This window comes from Protopterus annectens, chromosome 13.part0 (genome assembly GCF_019279795.1).
Source record: "Protopterus annectens isolate FY-2018-M chromosome 13.part0, PAN1.0, whole genome shotgun sequence".
NCBI lineage: Eukaryota > Metazoa > Chordata > Ceratodontiformes > Protopteridae > Protopterus > Protopterus annectens.
The window spans coordinates 1,116,280,237-1,116,299,337 of record NC_056747.1 but is presented as its reverse complement, the minus strand read 5'-3'; the positions used below and the strand labels follow the sequence as shown (position 1 = coordinate 1,116,299,337).

Sequence of the window (19,101 nt, the reverse complement as noted above, 5' to 3'; positions counted from 1 at the left end):
TGTCCTGCTGTCCCAGCAGGAGGGCCGGATTCTGCACCCACAGCTTCAAACCCTGAGCCTGGCTAATTACCTGAGCTCTCCGTTACCATCCCTCAGTAAGCAAGTGATGGATGTCATTCTGCAAGCAAGGAGGCCTAGTACTAGAAAATCCTATGCTGAAAAATGGAAAAGATTCTGTTCCTGGAGCCAAACTCATGGGATGGGCATAACGCACAATTTACCTCAGATTATTCAATACTTAACTGAGATGCTTCACAACGGCCTTTCCTTTTCCTCCTCCTCCAAAATTCATGCCTCAGCCATTTCAGCGCATTACGATACAGAACCACCCCTCTTCTCTCATCCACTGCTGAAGCATTTCCTCAGAGGGGCCAAAAAACACCAGGAGAGCCCCTACTCCAGCATGGGACCTTAACTTTGTACTGGAAAAGCTAACTTTACCTTCCTTTGAGCCAGCTGCAAATGGAGTAGAATTTCCTTTCTTGGAAAACAGCCTTCTTTCTAGCCATCACTTCAGCAAGAAGGGTGTCTGAATTACAGGCTCTCATGGCAGTGGAGCCTTTCATCATCTTTCACGCGGACAGGGTGTATCTCAGGACCAATCCCTCCTTCATGCCCAAGGTGGTATCCAGTGTGGCCCTTAATCAGTCCATTCATTTGCCAACCTTGTTTTCTAATCCACAGAACAAAGGGGAACGAGTACTGCACTTCTTGGACATGCACAGGCAACTTAGATTTTACTTGGACAGGACTAAACCTCTCAGGAAATCTGAACAGCTGTTGGTTGCATTTGTTGCAGGGGCAGAGGGGAAGGCCATTTCAAAGCAAACCATTTCTAAGTGGATAGGCCACTGCGTTAATTTCTGCTATAAGCACCATGGAAAACCTACACCACAGGGGATAAGACCACATTCAACCAGGGCTGCATCTTCCTCTACAGCCTTTCTCAGAGGTGTCCCTACCAGGGACATCTAGAAGCTGCTACCTGGAGTTCTGTACATACCTTCACCAAGCATTACCACTTGCCAATTTTTTTCTAAATCCAGAGCTGGCTTTGCCACTAGGGCCTTATAGCTGGTCCTAATGCTATCTAATTACCTCCTCCCATCCTTATCTTTGGGAATCTACCCAAATGTGATGACTGCAACAGTGAAAACACGAAGAACATAGTACAGTTGTGTACACTTACCATAAATGTCACTGTTGCAGTCCTGGTTACCCTCCCTCCAGCCCCCTGACTTCTGTTGACTATACCTCTATTCTTGTTTGCTATGCTTAAAACTTTTTGGTGTATTTGCTTTTTTGTTGGAGGTGTAACCTTGTATAGAATTGCTTCCCATTATGGGGGCACTTGACATCTGGGACAAAAAAAACCCTGATGTAATGGCATCTGCTGCATGCTTTATACCCCCGACGACCTGATGTCATGGAAGATGAGACAGCATCCGACGCAGGACCCAAGACTTTGATAATCAGGCCGACTGAGGGCTACTGCAAGCAGATAACCCAAATGTGATGACTGCAACAGTGAATACACTCGAACATCTACATTTATGATGTGTACACAACTGTACTTTCTTTCTAGTAAATTCACCAGAAGGATTACACATCTGTCAGACCTACTGTGCTGTTCCTGTTGTGCATTAACTTTCACAGCAGTTATATTCAGGTTAAATAATCCTTCCTTCATGCCTAAATTATTTAGTTTCTTTCAGGAGTATATTTCATATAGCTGTCCATCTTTCCCCATCAAGGAGACAAATAGCTGTTAGATCGCTTTGACATACTTGGGGAACTCGCAGAGTGGACAGAACCACATGACTTCTAGAAATTTGATCACCATCCTTTCGAGCATGGTAGACAAGGCCTAACTGTAAAAACAGCCTCTGTCAAGGTAGTTTGCTCATTGTATTGCCTTTTATTATGACGGCCACTATTAAATAGGTGTTTTACTGGGGTTGCATCCTCTTCTGTTCATTTTGAGTGTTTTAACACAGATTGTATTTGGCCATGATATGTCCACTGGATGTCCAATTTAATAAGTAACAGTAGGATAGTTTTGCCAGTCTTAGCTGTCTATATAGTCTTGTATTAGTTTAGTGGTACTTGGGATTCTGCATATTTATTTATTTTTTACATTGTTGCTAGAGTCCACATAGTAACATGGTGTACTCGTGATGTTTGCTTAGCTGAAGTGTCTTTACAGTGAAGTTTCTTTAATCATGTACCCTTTGCTACTTTTATAGGAGGTTGTTGCTGTGTGTTGTCAGAGGGTTAGCCTTATGAAACGCATATTACATTGCACAGGGATATTACCTTCTTAAACTGCTGGATAAGGAAGGCTGTACGAGCAGCTGGTGATAGTGAGTAGAAAAAAAATTGCTATTTTGCTTTAGCAGTTATGACCCTTAAGGAAATACTTGTGCCGAAAGTAATTCATTTCAGCTGCACTTTTTTGCTTTCTCCTTCCTGTATAATCACATTTCACATTGTGGTCTAACTGAATTGTCCTTGTATTGCATGGCAGCAAGAATTCTAGAAGTTCTGAAATGACTTTTAAAACTCTATGTGAAGTACAGTCACTTCTTTGGTAAAGTGAGACATTCTATCTTTCTGAGTAAATGAGCCATTTGGCATGCACTTTCCCATTTATTAAAAATTTAGACTAGGATTGTCAAGACTTTTACGCTGCTGGAAATATAAAGTTTTAACTGTTGGGGTAATTAAAAAAAAAAAAAAAAAAAAAAAAGTGTTCCGAAAGTAAAGCTATTCACTGGTCCATACTTTTACGTTCTGTAACATTAAAATTGAAGGTTGCATCTTCTAAAAATTGGTATCCATACCAGTAAAAGTTAATGCAAAAAATAGTAAGATACAGTCATGGAAAGCTGTATGTTGTACTTTGGGGGGTGTACAACTAACTTCAGCTTTCAGAAGTTGTAGTTTTTGTTTGCTTTGTTAGGGTTACTAAATTTGTTTAAATGATTATTTTACCTTCCATAGCCTCATTTAAATCATATGGAGCACATTAATGTATTTCTGCTGCCACCTAAATATGTGGCTCTAAGATGAACATTTTTCTTGACTCTCTTACTGTTGAAACAAAATTGTGAGATGCAATCTCCACATTATATTCTCATATTTAAAGTATGTAATGACCTTTTTTTCATTTAATAACGGTCTTTTCCCTTATTTTCGTAGCAGAGTCCTTTTCATAGAGTTGAAATTAACTTGGCCATCATGATACTTCACATCAATTACTTGAATTATAAAAGCTATTTCTGTTTGAGTCGTATGTTTATAGCAGATCCTCACTAAACCCAGGTTGGCTTAAGCAGGCAAACTGCTGAGCATTACCTTTTGGGTTGTCACCTACTTTTCATTTGCTGTTCCACAGAAATTGTATATGACCATATTAATTTTTTTTATTCTCCTTGTTTGACTTAGTAGTGTAGTGTGAATAGATTTTCTATTAGACCTGGCCTCCTCAACTGCCTACTGTTGAAATACTGGAATGCTTGAAACTAAACATTAAAAGGTGTAGCATCTTTGTTTAAAAAAAAAAAAAAAAAAACAATTTCAGGGCATAGTGCACTTCACATTGATGGTTTTCAAGTCTCACTGAATTTTCAACTTTGAAAGGAAATTTGTCACGGTGAGTAAACTGTTATACCTCTGAGTCTGAGTAAAACTGCTCAGAACCTTGTTTAATCTAGATGTTGCATTATAAATTATCCTAAATTTAATGAACTAGGAGTACTTGTATTTTACAGTGATATAAAATAAATATTTAGTACGACAGACTTGCTGAATGTAGACCATTTTTAATGTTTATAGCTAGTGTGAACTTTTTGTTTTAATACTGGTCTAACAGTGTATTATTTTTTTTTCTTTAGATTTTGATCTTTGTGAGACCACCATCATGAAGGGCATGATTTTAAGTTGCCTTACAGCTTAGAGATGCTACTAATGCATTATTTATTGTGTTTTTGAAACGTTATTGATAACATTGGAGTAATGTAAATGTTTTGCGGTACTAGTAAGAACATTTTTTTTCATTCAATGTATATTTTAAGTTATTTTTCAGTGTTTGTACATAAGAACCTAGTAGTATTATAAGTACTTTGAGATTGAAGAGATTTTAGTCGTGATTATGTTACTGAGGACCCTTTGTAGGCCTTGTGCTGTGCATTCCAGTTGCAAAACAGCTGTATGTGCCCTTATTTTGGAGTTAGCCTGCAAAAACAGAACTTGGGCATGTTAATTTGAATGAGTGATACTTAAGTTAGAGTGATTCTTAAGTTAAATAACTTTCTGATCTAGAGGTAGATGACCTCACGTAAATGGCTTTAGAAAAGTGGTGCTCATGTGTATACTGATCTCTTAAAATTTGTCCTTCTTTTAACATTTGTTCTTCCTCCTTCCAGTAAATCACAACACACTGCACTTTAGTCTTCGCTGCTCTTGACTTATGGATTTTTCTTTGCTTTCCCACTTCTCTCTAATATAGACATTACTTGCACGTAATGAAATTTTAAGCATACATATTAAAGACCATTAGTGATTGGACAGTTTCTTACTTTGTGTTACATTTAACTGTTCTTTTGACAGCCCAGTTTTTAAAGCCAGGTTCGTATGGAAATGCTTTCACTCCACTTGCACTGCTTTTCAAAATAGCTCTCCCGCTTCATCTGTCTGTCTATTTCAGTGCATTCATTAACAGTGCAGATGGCATAATGTCTCATCTCCTCCCTTGTGCATTGGAAATTTGTAGCCTTAAAAAGCCTATAAAAAAGTAATCCTCTATAGCCTTCTTGACACAGGGCTTCATGTAAAATGTTAATGTTGTGCTTATCATGGCTGAAAGAGTACTAGGAGTATTGTATTAGCTGTTTTAACCCCTTGAACATTTGTATGTGTTACCTAAGGATTTCCTTTTTATTTTTATTTTGTTAGCTGTTATAGTTGGTCTGTGAAGTACACAGTACATGTTGCATGCTTGAATGTGGTACAGATGTTTAACAGTGTGTAAAGACAGGTAAGTTTGTTTTTCAGTAATCTTTCTGCCTATTTCCATTTAAATAAATTCTTGACTTGCTGCATGGGGAAAATGGACTGTTGATCAGAAAAAGGTTCTAGAGAGTACTATACCTTTGCACTAGTACCAGCCAATAAGGTAACACTGAGGAAGGAAAAAAATGTTGATTTTCTTTTTGTTTAGACTTCATCTGGAAGAGCAGATACCATTAAATTATTTAGCAGTTTATTAGTAAATGTACACCTGCAGTCGTCGTTTAAAATTAGAAATTGGTGAGTGCATTAAACCTACAAAGTACTACTAAATTAACAAATTGATTTGAAGTAGGTTTTGAGAATTTTATTGGTGACTTTGTTAGTTTAGCTGTGCTTGTAGACCTTTCCTTGTTCATTCTGTAATTCTCGTATAGTTTGAAATGTAGTCTGTCCAGCTTTGCCTGATACTGTTTGGATGTTGACTAATTTATGCCTAGTTTCGTCCTCTTTCAGTAAGGGCTTGAGGGGCCAGACCTGGGGTGTTTTTACAATTGCCTATCCATTTATCCAGGTTAAGTTTAAAAAAGTCAGGGAGCTACTTTGCTTTACTCCTGAAGAAACTCTATTCTTTAAAAGTAGAGTTCTCTAGGGTATGTATTTGTCTCAACAGCAGATCCTATTTATGCTTCGCTGAAAGTTAAGATCTCTGAGTGGATGTTAAGGGTGTATTAGTTTTGCGGATGTGCAGGAGGTCGCATAGGACTGGATCCTTACAGACTTTGTGGGCTAAACAGGGGTCCTGCATACTCTCAAGAGTGTGCGGGGAAACAGAAAAGGGAGAGAACACTTTTAAGCGATATGGGTAGTTCAAGAAACAAATGCACTTGATTGTCTTAGCGAGAAAATGCTGCCGTCTCTCAGGCTTTGTTATATGCTTAAATGGGTACATACCTAAGGGGCCGTTATACTGTATTGTGGGTCTGATGAAGTATAGATGGTGATATCTTCCTTAGATCTACAGGGTCAAATGATTTCTTAACAGCAGTTGGATACACATTAACCAAAGGATAGTTCATTGTCAATGAAAGTGCCCAGGTCTGTAATGGCTGAATCAACTTTTAAAGGGTGTTACTTGTGTGGAAGGTACATGAGTGCCCAGTTGTGCGTAAGGAGACAGTGCTGCATTTTTTGGCATTTTGTGTTAGGCTGTAGTTCAGGCATCATTCATTGGTGTGTGTTGGTCCCTTCCTGAAGAATCTGGAGTTATTGATGGCTCCATATTTGCAGTCATCTGCAGAAGTGGCAAGCTTCAGGCTTGTCAGCCTTAACATCCAAGAAGTAAATACCAAAGAGAAATGTCTTAGGACCAGTCCTTGGGGGCACTATGGTAACTGCTGTTTTTGAAGAGAGCATGTCTCCCACAATAGTAGACTAAGTTCTGTCAGTTAGCTAGTTTGCTATCCAGTGGGTAACATGGAGATTTACATTTAGTTTGATTAGTTTGTCTGTAATGCCAGAATATGGGATGTTATCAGAGACCTTGACCAAGTCTATGTAGACAGTGTGAACAGATTTGCTCAAGTCTAATGCATCATTGACTTGTTGAAAGAAGCCCACCAAGTTCAGACGGCAGAATCTGTTAATAAACCCAAACTGACTTGGAACCAAGGCTTGTAGTTTGCCTATGCTGCCATTTAATGAGTTCCATTATGATGTATTCCATTGCTTTGTGGATAAGGCTGGTGAGGCTTGTAGGTGTATAGTTTTCATGGATCAGTAGTGCATCTTCCCTTGTGGAGCAGTATGTCTACTGCAGTTCTCCATTCCTTTGGCATGATTCCAGTGGAGAGGCTGAGGTTGAATAGACTTAGTATTGATTCTACCAGACTGTGTCTGGTTTTGACAAGAAGGCAGTCAAGCACGTTATCAGGACCTCTGGATTAAATGCTTTTGGCATCGGAGAGAGCATTCACAACCTGAGGGGGGGTGGTGTGGGTGTGCTAAGTTGAGGAAAGTTGGAGCTGAATTTGTCTTAATATGTTGCCTCTGCCCTCCAAGGATGAGCAGGTGTTATGCATTACTGGGTATTACCTCTAGGTTTCTGACATAGCTAAAGAAGGTTTTGTGGTTGTCTTTAGCAGAGGTAACAATTCTTATTTCATACTACTTTTGGAGGATTTGATTTTGTATTTGAGTTCTTTGTTGATGTTTGTGAGTTCATCTTTAGATGATGGGGGTTTGTTTGTTTTTATGACCTACAAGTTTCTTCCCGTTTTTTTTGTATAGTTTGTCTATACTAGGGTTCCAAGCAAAACAAAACAAACAGCACCCACTCCTGCTAAAGGTAGCTCACAAGAAAATCAGTCCAAATAAGAAAACCAAAATGTGAGCAAACCAACAGAGCTGAATGAAGGCCAAGAAACGTCCTTTGTAGATTCTTTATTAAAAAGAAAGGATAAGTGGTTTCACGGAGTTGCTGCTTCTTTAGATCCACATAAAAACAACTTAAAACCAATGATTTATACAAAAAGTAAAGTCACATGTCACTAAAAACACCAAATCAAATTCAGTTCCTCTTAATTAATGCTAGCTTTAAAGGAATATTAGCATTAAGCCCTGGCTGTTTGTGAGCTTGCAGTGCTATTATCCACTTAACTTCCAAATTCTCCAGAAAATTATTCACATCACCCCTCCTCATATCAGGGTTTAACTAGCTGTAGGACTCTAAAGCAAAAAATGTTGTGTCCTGTTTTAACTGTGTGTGCTGCTGAAGCATTACTAGTGACATTGTTCCTGATATTGTCAACATGCCCCAAAATCCTAAGACACTGCGTGCAGGTTGCTAAGTAAACCAGACAATTACTGTTGCACGTGGCAAAAAAATCTCAGAAAAATTCTCTCCTGGTTTTGGGATGAATTAAATACTTGATGTTCTTCGTGTTTCACTGTTGCAGTCATCACATTTGGGTTGTCTGCTTGTAGCAGCCCTCAGTTGGCCTGATTATCAAAGTCTTGGGTCCTGCGTCTGTTGCCTTCTCATCTTCTGTGACATCAGGTAGTCAGAGGTATAAAGAATGCAGCCAACGCCATTACATCAGTCTTTCTTGCTGTGTGGTGCCCGAAGCAGAAGCAGTTCGCAAGTGCCAGTCGGCCGACTCCTGAAATTTTCATTTTCGGGTTTCAGAACCAGAGTCTTCAACTAAAGCTAAGTACACCCTATTGGGGAAACTTTTTTTCTTGTTCTAAACCGATGTCAGTAAAAGTCCGTAATTGTATTTCTTGTAGAAAGCAAATACCTCATAAAGATTTTCATTCGTACTGTATTCCTTGCCTAGGCCCTGACCACGACGAACCTCGCTGTAGGTTTTGTGCCTTATTTAAGCAACAAACTATTTGTCATCAATTTATTTACGCTTCTAAATATTTTGGTACTCGGTTCAGTTATCCAAATATGTCTTCGGTTAGCCATCCGACTACTGACATTCTGACAAAACGCAAAGATAAAGACAGAGACAGGCCGCCTAGGTCCAGAGCTGCCGATGACTCTTCTCCTAAGCCAGTTGCCAGTTCACCGGTACTCGGGCGCTTTCGCAGCCCCTGATACCCACTACTTCAGATTCGCAGGCCTCTACTGAGACCCATTCGGAGTTCGGTGTGCCGCGAGATGCTTCAACTGTGGAACCTGCGGATGTCTCTACCTTAGATGGGTCCGGAGCTGCTGTGCAGGCACCGGCTTCTGAGGGTGCATTCAGGCCTGCTGACTTGCATATTAAACAGACGCCATCTTCTTCAAGGCCTAAATCTCAAACCATGACTAGAAAACAGACGCCCAGACTGCATGGTCAGGCCTCTATGCCTAAAAAAACAAATGATAAGAATGGCTGAAGACCTTACTTTAATCAGGGGAAGCCAACATTCCCCATCTAAAGAGACTAGGACTGAATTTGCTTATGATACGTCTGACCAGGATTCTGAAATTTCTGTTTCCTCTGATTACCAGGATTTACCCTTATCTACCTATGAGGATTCTGATGCAGAGGACTCTATTCCCTCTGCTTCCCCCCCAGAGGATTTCTCTTTTGGTGAAACCTTGCATACTCTGATTCTAAAAAGAGGCTTAGGAATTTCTTACTCCTGCCCCAGGACAGGCCTTTAGCTATCCCTCCTGTACTAGACATTGTTGCTGATGCCTTTTCGTAATCTAGCTTGGCCCCTGACTCTTTACCTCCTGCTCCCAGAAAACCTGATAGATATTACAGGGTTCCCAACTTTCACAAGTTCCTTTTTAAAAATCCTGCTGCGGATCCTGAGACCATTTCACAGGGACCCAAGGGCATTAAGGCTACTACTGCTAAAAATCCTACCCCCTCTGATAGAGACTCCAGGGCACTGGATAGATGGGGTAAGAAGGTATACACTTCTGCAACCTTGGCCATTAGGGCCTTAAATTGCCAGTTTCATGTGTTAAAGTATCAGCAGCATATTGTTGGATTGCTTAAACAGAAAATTATGTTGATTCCTGACTGTGCTGAAAATAAGGATTTACAGGATTTAATTAATTCTGCTGAACAGGTTGGAAAACATACTTTGCAATGTGGTTTTGATTCACTAGAGGCATCTTGCAGGGCTGCTGTCACTGGGTCTGTACTTAGAAGGCATGCTTGGCTTAAGGAGCAATCTTTGCCAGGTCATGTTAAAGCTAAATTGCTGGATGCTGCCTTTATTCAGGACCACCTGTTTGGCAACAAAGCAGAAGTTCTTAAAAAGATGGAGGAAAAAGCTGAATCTATGCAAACTGTTAAAAGATTTCCTACAAGTACAGCCTCCAAGATTTAGTAGGCATTGGCCCTCTAAGAACTGGTCCTTTCCTGCCTCTTCCAGGCCTTCTCAGTCCAAACCCAGAACCAGCAGAACACCCAGGCTTCAGTCCCAGGTTACGCACAGACCTAAGCAGTGGGGGGCTCCCACTTCCAAATCAGGGAGTAGTAAGACCCCCCCCCCCCATGGTAAACTGTCTCAATGACGTATCTTTAAAACTTCCAAGCACTTCTCAACTGACTGCTCCTTTAGGGGGAAAGATTGCTCTGCAGGCACAAAACTGGAAACTCATTACCCAGGACAAATGGGTTTTAAATATAGTTTCCCAAGGATATAGATTTCACTTCCACACGTTACCAACCCAAAATGGTTGGCCAGATCTACCCCCAAATCAGTAGGCAGAGGCTCAAAAACAAGTACTCTCTCTCTTAAACATAAAGGCTATTCAAACTGTACCAGAAGAGGAAATGGGACAAGGTTTCTACTCAAGACTTTTCCTGGTACCCAGAAAAAGACAACTCATGGCGTCCTATCCTGGACCTTTCTATCTTTAACACCTTTTTGGTGATTCCAAAATTCAAGATGCTAAATCTTCCAGTTGCTTCCTATGCTAGGCGGTTGTCAATACTGGATTTAAAGGAAGCCTACCTGCACATCCCAATCGGGGAATCTTGCAGAAGATACCTATGCTTCAAAGCAGGCTACATGCACTGCCAGTTTTCTGCACTGTCCTTTGGCTTATCTACTGTGCCAAAGGTATTCACAAAGTGTCTACCTCCAGATTTTGCAAGCCAAGAAATATTCAGATATACCCATATCTGGACGATTGTCTAATTCATGCAAAAAGCCAAGACATACTTTTGAATCATCTGGCATTTGTACAAAAGGTGCTAACTTGTCTGGGGTACACCATAAACAAAAATAAATCACATCTGGTACCCGGTCAACAAATTATATTCCTGGGAGCAAGCTTGAACACAACTTCCCAGATGGCTTCCCTCACGCCAGAGAAACAAATTCATTTGACAACTTACTTCAAACTAGTGGCCACAAAAACCCTGCTATATCTGCAAGGCAAATACTGCAGGCCTTGGGGTTCATGGCCTCCTGCATTCTAATGTTTCCTCATTTGCAGTCTTGCATATGGAATTTACAATGGTATCTAAAACGGCTATGATGTCAACATTCTCAGGATCTAGAAGCAATGATTCCTATCATACTTTGCCTACGGTTAGAATTCCATTGGTGGACAGAGGCCTGCCACCAGAACAAGGACCTACCATTCACTCTACCCCCTGCCGCCCAAACCCTAGCAGACGCATCAGACTATGCATGGGGGCTCACCTAGCAGGGAAGTGCATTCACAGCAAATGGAACCCAAGTCAAATGCATCTGCATCTCAATCAAAAAGAAATATCAGCTGTACAGAATGCTCTGACAGCCTTCAAGGACCACATTCTTCCAGGACAATTAATGGTAAAGATGGACAACACCACTGTTATGTGGTACATAAACAAGCAGGGGATACCCATTTTTACCCCCTCTGCAGACTAGCAGTGGTTCTGTGGAACACAGCCTTGAGCTACCAAGTGCATCTACAGGCTCAGTTCCTACCAGGAAAACTAAATACACTGGCAGATGAACTAAGCAGAAATCTCATGGACCCGCAAAAGTGGAAACTGGAACCAAAGACTTTTCAACATGTTGATAAACAAATGGGGAGCCCAGATATAGACCTGTTTGCCTCCCCCCAGAACTACCAACTGGACAAATTCTGCACAAGGACTCCCCACAAAAAGCTTGGAAAGTGGATGCTGTGTCCTTCAGCTGGAAAAATCTATCTATCAGTTTATGCCTTTCCTCCTCTGCCTTTCCTCTCCAAAGTACTACTAAAGATCAAACAGGACAAACCAAGGATGATACTGATTGCACCAGATTGGCCACGCCAACACTGGTACCCCCCCTTGCGCAGTGTGTCACTGCTACCCCCATGGCACCTGCCTCAGATCCTCCTGCCCCTCAGCTTCAAACCCTGAACCTAGCAGCCTGGCTAATTACCTACTCAGTAAACAAGTGTTGGATGTCATTTTGGAGGCAAGGAGGCCTAGTACTAGAAAATCTTATGCTGAAAAATGGAAAAGATTCTGTGCCTGGAACCAAACTCAAGGGATGGCCACAGCAGTACTCAATTTATCTCAGATTCTTCAATACTTAACTGAGATGCTTCACAAGAGCCTTTCCTTTTCCTCCATCAAAATTCACGCCTCAGCCATTTCAGCTCATTACAACACAGAACCACCCCTCTTTTCTCATCCACTCCTCAAGCAATTCCTCAGAGGGGCCAAAAAGACCACCCAGGAGAGCCCCAACTCCAGCCTGGGACCTTAACTTTGTATTGGAAAAACTCACTTTTCCTCCTTCTGAGCCAGCTGCAAGTGCAGAGTTAAAATTCCTTTCTTGGAAAACAGCTTTCCTTTTAGCAATCCCTTTAGCAAGAAGGGTATCTGAATTACAGGCCCTTATGGCAGTGGAGCATTTCATCATCTTTCATGCGAACAGGGTGTCCCTCAGGACCAATCCCTCCTTCATGCCCAAGGGGGTATCCAGTGTGGCTCTTAATCAATCCATTCATTTGCCATCCTTCTTTTCTAATCCACAGAACTAAGGGGAACAGATACTGCACTCCTTAGATGTGCACAGACGACTTTGATTTTACTTGGACAGGACTAAACCTCAAAGGAAATCTGAACAACTCCTGGTGGCATTTGCTGCAGGGGCAGAGGGGAAGGCTGTTTCAAAGCCAACCATTTCTAAGTGGATAGGCCATTGCATTCATTTCTGCTATAAGCACCATGGAAAACCTATCCCACAGGGGATTAGACCCCATTCAACCAGGGCTGCATCTACCTCTACAGTCTTTCTCTGAGGTGTCCCTACCAGAGACATCCTAGAAGCTGCTACCTGGAGTTCTGTACATACTTTCACCAAGCATTACCATTTGCCAATTTTCTCTAAATCCAGAGCTGGCTTTGCCACTGCAGTCTTGCAGGGCCTTATAGCTGGTCCTAATGCTATCTAAATTACTCCTCCCATCCTTACTTTGGGAATCTACCCAAATGTGATGACTGCAACAGTGAAACATGAAGAACATAGTACAGTTGTGTACACTTACCATAAATGTAGATATTCGAGTGTATTCACTGTTTCAGTCCTGGTTACCCTCCCTCCAGCCCCCTGACTTCTTTTGGCTATATCTCTACTCTCCAGACAGCAACCGATGCAGGACCCAAGACTTTGATGATCAGGTCGACTGAGGGTTACTGCAAGCAGATAACCCAAATGTGATGACTTTAACAGTGAATGCACTCGAACATCTACATTTTGTGGTAAGTGTACACAACTGTGCTTTCCCCTTCCCGTGGTCTCGCCTTCAGTTTCCCCCATGAGTACGGGACCCCCATCCTTTTGGAATGGAGCATCCCGATATTCCAGTTCTCAAACTGACTGCATGGTTTCTTCAATTCCATTGACAGCCCAGACTTTCTTCCCCAATCCAACAGATACTTCTGTTCTCCTGGAAAGCTTCTGCAAGGAAAATTTACAAAAGTAAATGGAAGAGATTCCCTTTTTGGTCTCTTCAGAAGGAACTGGATATTTTTATTTCTCCTATATCTGCAGTTTTAGGATTTCTAACATCAGGTTTTGGTGCTAGTTTTTCCATTATCAAAGTACAATTAGCAGCTGTATCTAATTTTCGCTTGGAAGAAAATGGTTCATCATTAGCTTCTTCAGTGTTGTGCAGGACATTTCTAAAAGGCACCTTCTTATTTAGACCTCCAGTGAAAGACCTGCCACCTCATTGGGATTTAACAGTTCTGCAAGGGTTAACTCTACAACCCTTTGAGCCAGCAGCTAAATTTTTGCTTGGAAAACAGCTTTTTTGATAGCCATTACATCTGTGAGATGAGTTTCTGACCTCCAGGCTGTATCTTCCAAATCTCCTTACATTATTTTTCACAAAGGTAGTCACCCTACGAACAGATCCTTTTTGCCCAGGGCAGCATCAAAAACCAATGTCAGTCAAGCTATTAATTTGCTTCTCTCTTTTTCCCTCAACTTTACTAATAAGGGAAGAGTACATGCTGCTTCTTGACTTTAGTCCTACTTAAATAGTTGTATTGAGAAGGCAGTCCCTATCCACACCAAATGTAAACTTTAAAAGCAAACTCCTGTTGCAGAATGCCCGTTTAAGAAAACTATACATCAAGAGAAAGAAATTGCTTAATACTTACGAGAGGTATCATACTACCTGCCTTTGAGCTTAATGGAGTAATTGGGAAGCTCATGAACTTAAAATAGCTGCTAAATCCAGAATTAATCTTTTCTTTAAGGATATCAGGAAGTTAACACCATGATGATTGGAGATGGACACAAAGGAAGTAACTAATATCCTGGCTAACAAATTTAGTGTAAATTTTACTCCACCCACAGTTATAGCTGTTTTACAGGTTCTGCAATCTGAGTCAATTCCTTTAATTACTATGTAATCTGTCAGCCCACTGAAAAACTAAGAATACCTCATCTATGGATTCTGATGTCATACCAGGTATGCATAATTATCGGTGTCAAATATGGCCTTTCTGAAGTCTGGAAAAATCGCCATTATGGTGCCGTTACACTAGGGTGGCCCAGACATGGAGTCTGGTAACTCTAGACTCATTAGTCTCACTAGCCTTATATGTAAAGTTACGGAGCTCATTATCTCAGACCTCATTAATCTGGACAGGAAATCAGTCCGCCGCGGACTTTCATTGACTTTGCTTTGTCAAAAGAAAGTACTGCCACTTTAACCTTGTTAATTTCTATGAAAATTTAACCAAAGCAGCTGATAGTGGTAATGCAGAACATTTAGTATATCTAGACCAGTTAAGGGTCTTTGATAGACGTGTAAATCTGAATATAAATTCTTATGTTGTGCGGTGGATAGCGAACTGGTTGTTTTGAGAAAACCCATGTGGTTAGAATCGCAGGTGTCACTTTTGAAAGCAAAAAAGTTGTCATTGATGTACCACAGGGCTCTGTTTTGGGCTCTGTCTTGTTTGGCATGTACTTCTCAGACTTTCAGGTCAGCAGTCCTGGCCTGTAGTTAACTCAGTTTGCAGACGACTGTATATTGTTTGATATGAGATCTTCAGCTAGCTCACAATTGCTCTAACATGGGTTAGACAGTGTTAACATTTGGTGCAAGGACAGTGGTCTCAAATTAAATGTAAAAAATGTAGCATAATGCATTTTGGCAAACAAAAGTTTCACTTGTCCATGATATATACATCCAATGAGGTACTGGCACTTTTGTTGACAATTCCTTATTTGAACATCACGACTTTGCAGTAGTAAGACTTTTACGTGGCTCATCTAATTTTCAAAGGCATCTTCACTAGTTCAAGACAAGTCTTAATTCCCCTTTGCTGTAATGCACCTTTTAGCATGTATTTGTCCAAACATGTCACACAACTTGAGAGACCTCAGGGATTCATAACTAAAAAGCTCAGTGGCCTCAAAAGTCTTTATCAGGAGAGACTGGCAGCTCTTTTTCTGTGCTCAGTCCCTTACGGGCTCCTTTGTGGAAAGCTTTGTCTAGCCTTTTGAGCCTTGAAAGATCCAACCCTGTTTGACCTCCACTTCCTTTGCAGAATTTGTGGTATCTCAAGTACTCTGTTAAAGGAATGAAACCTTCAGCAGCAGATATACAAGACTCATTGGCATGATTGACATTTCAGTGTATCCCTTATCACTGGATCAAACTTCTACATGTCAAGCAGAGTAGTTGCACTGTCGCCACTTTCAAGGGGAAACTGGATTGGCAGCCTCAAATTCTCTCCTCGGTCTGTCTTGTCTTGCCCTCCTTGGGGCTGTAAGGAATCTTTGAAAAGTTGTTTTGGCTAGTATTGTAATGGTCTGCAGACTGATTGCCTAGTACTCACCTTTGAAAAAAATGGTAGGCACTGAAAAACCTCCACTAATGGTGTGCTGTCACCTTTTTGAAACAGTGTTTCAGTAAGTAAGCAGATTTCTGCATGTTCAAAAGTTAAGAATGTCTGTAAGGAGTACAGCTTCTTGTTTAGGCTTCTCCTGAGTTACTTTCAGAATAAAAGTAGTCTTTGCTTGTTCTGCCTTTCTCAGTAGAGACCAGGGCTGGTGTGGTCTTCTTTTTGTGTTAGGATTAGTGCTGGCAGGGCTTTCTTTTTGAGTGGAAATTAGTACAGATTTTGCTTACCTCATCTTGTATGGCTTTGAGATGGCTTGACAAAAATTTGACTTGAATGTTATATTTAATCATTTTAAGGGGTACTTGTACCATTCAGGATTTTTTTCTGAAGTTTGAGTCTGTGTTAATTTGTTGCAGAGAAGTGTAGTAGGTTGATTACATTTCTACCCTAAGGCTAATGATTATACAGATCTGTGTTATTTGCTCCTTCCTGTCTCCCATCATTTTGAGACTTCATTCTGTGGCTTGCACGTGAACATATTTTGTGTGGTTTTTCTATTTGTTTGAAAAGTGCTATAAAGAAGGGACAATGCAGTCTAGGCTTCCTACCAAGTAGCATATTATGGTTTGCCCCTGCTGTAGCTATGGCCCTTAATAAAGGTTTTTTATAAACATAGCAGGTTGTGTTAGCAAATTGCTGAGCGTTCTTGTGCTTCAGGCTAATTGAGGAACCAGCTTGTAGGACTCTTTCTCCCAATGAAAATGGGGGCCAACAGGTGTACCACCTTGTAGGTATAAATACTCACGTTTCAGTAAACAGAGAAAAAGTAGGCTCGTGTTTTGCCAGTGTCTGATTTTGACTGTATTTTCCACTGTGTACACTTTTGATGTATATGTGTTTCTGTTGCGCACACCTTCCACTTGTTACTTTGCTCTGCACCAAGAAGCTTACAGTTGACGGACATTCCTGTTGCCTTTTTATATTGGAAGCAGCAACACTGAGGAGGAAGATGAGATGTTATGTGAACTGCCAGCCCCCGTGCACTAATGGTTCCTGCTCTTTAACTGGTTGCTAGGTCTGTTCCGCTCTAACAGTTAGTGTTTTTGTTCAGTTACATGTGAACTGTATCACAAGTTTTGTGCTTGACTTTTTTTTTTATCATTGATTTATTTTCCCATCTTACTAACCATGCCTAATTATGTATTTTAAAATTTTATTAACAGCTGCATGCCAATCCATTTTTTTTTTTGTTTGTTTCATCTCCCAAAAACTCAATCAGTTCTAGCCTGGGTTTTGCTATGTTTGTGTTTTGGTTTCTAGTGGTGGGGCAGTCTTGCACGTAACATTTCAGGCTTAGATAAAGGAGCCTGACACACAGATCAAGTAACTACAGCAGAGACTAGTGAACTACATCCTTTGTCTTCTCTTTCACAGAGTGGTGCTGTCTAGGTGATGGATATGGTTGTATAAACAGCTTGTGATTTTGTTTGGGTTTTTGTTTTAGTTTTGGCTTTTTTTTTTTTTTTTCCTGTTTTAATGATACACACTTGCCCTCCAGCAACACATTGAAGTTGCCCAGCACGTCATCAAGAGAATGTAGCTTAGTTTTCCCAACAGTTCCAGATAATATCCTCACTCCACTCTCTTCCAAGGACATTCACCTGGTGTTAGTGTTTATATACTGTTTATTTCGCATGTATATTTTTGTATTACCTCTTGAACATCCCATGAAGTTGTACAAGTGATTTATGTATTATTGGAATATTTTTGGTCTGTTTCTCTCTTCTATTCACCAGGATAATATCGGGCACCGTTTGCTCCAGAAACATGGATGGAAGCTTGGCCAAGGACTGGGGAAAACTCTACAGGGTAAGTAGAACGGTTGACTCATTAAACATTTCATACTCCAGTCTGCTCCTTGGAATACACACTGTTCTGTCCTGCTTTCCATATTTCCTTATCCAAGCTCCATAACTATATCCTTTGTACACAGATTGTATCAGGGTTGGCAGGTGGTGGTGCTTGACTCCTGTGTACAGAAACCCCAGTGTTCTAAAAACCTAAATGTTCATCTTGTGTTCTGACCACTCGTTCAGTGCTGCTCTGCTTTAACCTTTTGAAATCCCATCTTGATCTGCAGTATGCTTCACTACTTCAAAGAAAGTGATGGGAACTTCATTGTGCTATCATTTTTACAATGTAGTACTGTTACAAAGGCCCCCACATCTGCCCAAGATTTGGCTGAAAGAGCAAAAGCATCCCCAAATTCATGAGTTTTTGACTTGTGTGTGTGTACATGCAGATTTTTCTTAGTTTGTAGCTTGTTATAGGTGTGGCATTTAGAAAGACTTATGGGATTAGATGTAGCTTGTTATAGGTGTGGCATTTAGAAAGACTTATGGGATTAGACTTAATTTTTTGACAGGCTTCCTGATGGTCTATATTTCTGCAGCTTAGCTGAATGTACATCTAGATGTGTCGTCTGATTAGCATAAATTTCCTTAACTAACTTTCATGCGTTATAGTTCATTTTATTTTCGTGGTGCTGATCATCCTTCATTTGGTAATATTTGAAAAAGGGTGAGAGGTTACTAGTTAAGTCTGTAACTTAAGGCTTGGTATGCTATACTAAAACAAGGGATTGACTGTTTTTATCCATGTATGTGGTGGTGATGCTTTTATTTTGAATTTGCCATAACTTTGTGTTTTTTATCTGCCGTGTTGAGTGTTACACAAAAGAGAGAGACTTTCATTAGTAGCCAAGAGAAGGTACAGAGATAGCAAGCGTTGCTATTGCTTTACCTGAGGTCATCTCCCAGCACGTGTATAAAGAGTTTATGCATTAATAAGTGTAACATTAATTACTTGTGCAACAAGTGTCTTAACGTATCAGTAGAGTGGTTTAGGCTTTGGTCTGTTTTATGCTCTTACTATGTAACACACAGGCATACGTGATACAAGAGTTGTGTTCTCTATGATGTTTCTTTGGTAAATGGACCTTACTTAGCCTGACAAAAACTCTCAAAGTTCCATTTTACTGCTCATAGTGTCTGTTACTGGATGTAATCAAGGCTGTTACACAAGTACTGTTTAGAAAGCAACTGTGCAGTGTGATGATGGTTTGTTTGGGATTTAGCACAGCCTGAATAGTTGGTGTTTGGAGTCTGCACACAGTTACAAGCAAGGTAATTGCCATTTCTCATTGTAGAAGGCTGCTTTTGCTGATGGTTTTGTCGGGTACCATATTTCCTTTAAAAGAGCTCTTGTCAAAGTGAGAAAT

General features: G+C 40.5%; 1 protein-coding gene across 6 annotated transcripts in view; it reads left to right on the top strand.

Annotated features, from left to right (window-relative positions):
- The window catches only part of GPATCH8 (G-patch domain containing 8), a 984,951-nt gene that overhangs the window by 192,765 nt on the left and 773,085 nt on the right, over positions 1–19,101 (top strand). For 3 of the 6 annotated variants that reach the window (XM_044055084.1, XM_044055085.1, XM_044055088.1), the window contains exon 3: positions 17,618–17,690. In XM_044055084.1, the coding sequence (XP_043911019.1) occupies positions 17,618–17,690 (73 nt within the window). Of the gene's footprint in view, positions 1–4,612; positions 4,630–16,007; positions 17,488–17,617; positions 17,691–19,101 lie in introns of those variants that run through there. The other 3 variants (XM_044055087.1, XM_044055089.1, XM_044055086.1) reach the window with 2 other exon arrangements.